The 4,400-nt window shown below is 48.5% G+C and overlaps 1 protein-coding gene across 1 annotated transcript in view; it reads left to right on the forward strand.

Annotated features, from left to right (window-relative positions):
- The window catches only part of LYG1 (lysozyme g1), a 6,190-nt gene extending 2,485 nt beyond the window's left edge, over window positions 1–3,705 (forward strand). The window contains 4 exon segments of the mRNA XM_004369317.1: window positions 832–951; window positions 1,910–2,103; window positions 3,260–3,380; window positions 3,563–3,705. Of these exon segments, the coding sequence (XP_004369374.1) occupies window positions 832–951; window positions 1,910–2,103; window positions 3,260–3,380; window positions 3,563–3,705 (578 nt within the window).
- Window positions 3,706–4,400: the final 695 nt, after the last annotated feature.

Raw genomic sequence — 4,400 nt, forward strand, 5'->3', positions numbered from 1 at the left:
AGAGAGATGGAGGTAAAGAGAGAGAGAGATGGAGGTAAACAGAGAGATGGAGGTAAAGAGAGAGATGGAGGTAAACAGAAAGATGGACATAAAGAGAGAGTGACTGAGGTAAAGAGAGAGATGGAGGTAAAGAAGAGATGGAGGTAAAGAGAGAGATGGACGTACAGAGAGAGATGGACGTAAAGAGAGAGATGGAGGTAGAGAGAGATGGTGGTAAAGAGTAAGATGGAAGGAATAGAAAGGGAAGAAGAGGAAGAAGTGACCCCACCTGGAAACCTGGTCCTGGGCCTCACCTGTATAAGGAAATGGTCCCATGTCTCACCCTCTTGCAGCCTTTGGCACCCACCTAGACTGAACCCCAGAGAAGGTGGAGCCAATCCCAGGTACCAGCTTACAAGCAGGGCCTTCACTTTGGGTCTGGGTTGAAATTCCAGACAGGCCCAGCTTTGTCCATTTTTCTCTAGAGCAAAGATACATCTCTCACCAGCCCAAGTTAAGCGTATGTGAGGGACAAGTGTTTAGAGTTCATATAACAAACAAGATGAGGACTACTTTACAGGGAACAGATACTCTCTGGTTTGATTCCAAGAAACCCACAGGACAGTGTCAGGCAGTCACAGAGTTTTGTGAAGTGTTGTAACTGCTCCAGCTGTTTCTTACCTGCCGTGCGCAGGACAGGAAGTAAGAATTTCTTCCTCAATATATTGTCAGTTTCAAGAAGACATTTCAGTTGTAAAGTTCTTGTTGTTACAGTTTTAAAATTCGTGGACAGAAGGATGGTCAGAAGGCCTCTAGTTTAAGGCCTTACGTTAAAATGTTCTCAATTTGCAGACTTACCTGAAAGCAGCAGCTGGGGAAGCAGCAGTTGGGGATGCTATGGAAACATCCCAACCCTCGAAATCCCTGGGGCGTCTTGTGGGGTTGGAAGACCCAGAGGCCTGAACTGCTCGGGTAGTTACGATCTCCTGGCCCACTCCTGCCTCCTCCTCCTTCCTCCCTTTGGCTAGAGCAGCTTCAGTGGGATTTCTGCCCCCCCCCCTTCCTCTGTACTGCACCCCATACCTCCCTGACCTTCCCCACTTGTCTCCACCCTCTCAGCACGTCCTAACGGCTCCCACTGTCTCCCGTGGCCCCAAGCTGTGGACGGGTGGAAGGGGCACGCGGTGTGGCATCCAGAGACCTGGTGGGAGTCCCGGCTCTGCTTCTGGAACAGGTCTGAGCCTCTGCTGAGAGGGGGATCACAGACCTCGCTTAGTATCGTTGTAACCCTGATTCATACAGTGTGGGTGAGAGTGCTTTTTAAACAACAGAAGTGTTTAGAAGTGGTTAGCCAGGTACATTAGCATCGGCTTGCATTTTTTCCAGCATTTCTTGTTACTTTATAAAGCTTTAAGCTCACAGAGTATCCTCCGCCTGATTTCTGGGTGAGCAGATCTGTTGACGGAAGCTCTCCAAAGCTGCGTTGAACGTTTGGGGGCATTTTTCGTTCCCATCTTGTGGAACAAGCCACATTTTACGTGTAATCCTCCGCGGGGAGCCCCGGATGGGGCCAGTGCCACCCAGGCCCATGGAATCGTGCTAGAGAGACCCAGCCCAGGGGCACTGCCATGTGGGGCAGCCTCAGGGGACGCCTGCCTCAGGGGACACTGCCTCGAGCTCATGGAAGAACCATAACTTCTGGTCAGGGAGTGGCCACTAGGGATTTTTTTTAAAAAAACGTTTTTCACATGTACAATTTGCCCCTGGGGATTTGAGACGGCAACTTGGGCTTTTTGGCCTCCACCCCTAGATCTTCGGAGCGTCCCTGCCCCCTTGGGCTCCGGTGGCAGTAAGTCACCAGATACGCTGGGGAAAGCCGTGTTTGTTAATTTAAAAAACTTTTTTTTTTTTTTTTTTACATTTGCTTTAGGAGTCCGTGCTTCTGAAAGGCTGGCTGAAATAGACATGGCACAGCTAGTGAGATACCAACCCATTTCGCGGACTGTCGGCCGGAAGTACTGCGTGGACCCTGCGGTCATCACCGCTGTCTTGTCCAGGCAGGCTCACGGAGGCAACGTTCTGGTCAACGTGGGAGACGTGGGCGATGGGGTTGGGGTGGTGCAGGTAACGATTCGCCAGTCGTCTCTGCTGGCATAACTCCAAGGGGACACCCTCACGACTTACTTCTTTATCTTTTGGCTGATGGCACCCCTGGGGCACAGTTCTAGCACAGAGTGAAGGGTACTCGCTGGAGTTGTGAGAAAGGCCCCTGGACGGTGCAAGGGGTTTGCACTCCACTACTAACCTAGAGCTTGGTGGTTCGAACCCACCCAGCAGCACCAGGAAGAAAGGCCTGGCGATCTGCTTCCATAAACATAACAGCCAAGAAAACCTTATGAAGCTCAGTTCTACTCTGCCACCCATAGGGTCACCATGAGTGGGAACTGCTTGACGGCAAGGAGGTTTTGGTTTGTTTGTTTTGGGAGTTGCTAGGACCGCCCTTCTGCCTTAGAGCATGAGTAATTTTTTTTTTTTTAATTTATTGTGTTTTCGGTGAAAAAACAAACCCATTGCTGTTGAGTCGATTCTGACTCATGATGACCCTATAGGACAGAATAGGGTTTCCAAGGAGGAGTTGGTGGATTTGAACTGCCAACCTTCTGGTTAGCAGAGGAGCTCTTAACCACTATGCCACGAGGGCTCCAAAGGGGTATAAGAAAGGTTAAAATACCTTTAGACATTTAGATCATCTGGAAGGAAATTACAAGTATAGTTAGAAAACCCCTTTCTGACCTGTTTGGAAGGCTTGCATTTGCTGCACACTGAAGGAGGAAATCAGGCTAGTACCTACGTGAGCTCTGTCATCTTTGGCTTCCAACTCTTCTTCTCACCATTACACAACAAAACCAAAACCAAACCAGTTGCCATCAAGTAGACTCATGGCGACCCCATGCGCGTCAGAGTTGAACCGTGCTCCACAGAGTCTATAATGGCTCATTTTTTGGAAGTACATTGCCAGGCCTTTCTTTCAAGGTGCCTGTGGGTGGACTTGAACCACCAACCTTTTGGTTAGCAGCCGAGTGCGTTAACTATTTCCACCACCCAGGGCTCCAATCTGCAGGTCTCTTGCTTTGCCCAAACCTTGTAGCTTTACTATTTATCCCCCAGGGAGAGTGAAGGTGGCATTGGTTCCCCCAAAGGAGGATGAGAAAAAGAGAAAGGACATGAAAATGTCACATCACTCTCCCACCTAGCTTCTCTTCTGTCTACCTCCCTCCAGGACCCTGGTCTTCTTGCTCCCAAGTCCTGGATCAGTGAGTCCCAGGTTGCCCAGATGACTGAGGTCCTGACTGTTGGAATGAAAGAGATCCAGAGGAAGTTTCCAAGCTAGACCCCGGACAGTATCTGAGGGGTACGTGCAATGCTATCTGACCAATTGTTTCACGGCACAGAATTAATCGGGACAAATGTAATGGATTCCACCAGATTCCCAAAGACCACAGCTACCTCCCGATGGGCAATCAGGAAAGACTATGCAAGTTGACAGCTGAATACCCTAAAACAGCTAGGAGCGATCAGACAGTGTTAACGATCACTGTAATTTCAGGTGGCCTCTGCTCCTACAGTGGAGGGGTTGGCTATGTCAGAAGTAGCCAGGACCTGAGCTGCGACTTCTGCAACGACGTCCTTGCACGAGCGAAATACTACAAGAGACATGGCTTCTAACGCTTCAGGTCAAATCCAAGACCATCATCATACACGAGCCTCGTCTGCCACACAGATAAAACTAGCCAGTGGAGGTTGTAATGCAAACAAATTTGACCTGAAGATCCTCAAAGTAACGTGAATCATAATACAGGATGAATTATAACCTGAGTTTTGTGGTCTGGTGTGTGTGTGAGAGAGACTTAAGGGTTCTTTCTCTTTAAAGGTATCTTCATAGAGATTAGCTGCAGTGTGGATTTCTGTAAAATGAATCCTGTAACTCATTGACTAGCCTTGCCAGATTTAGCAAATCAAAATAGAGGAAGCCCAGTCAAGTTCAAATTTCAGATAAACAAGGAATAATTTTTTAGTCTCCGTCCCATGCAATATTTGGGACATGTGTTGTTGTTAGCTGCTGTTGAGTCAGTTCTGACTCATAGCGACCCCAAGTACAACAGAAGGAAACACTGCCTGGTCCTGTGCCATCCAACCATTTCAGGGGGTAACATATGATCAGGAACCGATGATACCGAAGGAACAAGTCCAAGCTGCACCAAAGGCATTGGCAAAAAAAAGTCTCCAGGAATTGATGGAATACCAATTGAGATGTTTCAGCAAACGGATGCAGTGCTGGAAGTGCTCACTTGTCTATGCCAAGAAATTTGGAAGACAGCTACCTGGCCAGCCAACTGGAAGAGATCCATATTTATGCCTAT

Source organism: Trichechus manatus, unplaced genomic scaffold (genome assembly GCF_000243295.1).
Source record: "Trichechus manatus latirostris isolate Lorelei unplaced genomic scaffold, TriManLat1.0 scaffold00004, whole genome shotgun sequence".
NCBI lineage: Eukaryota > Metazoa > Chordata > Mammalia > Sirenia > Trichechidae > Trichechus > Trichechus manatus.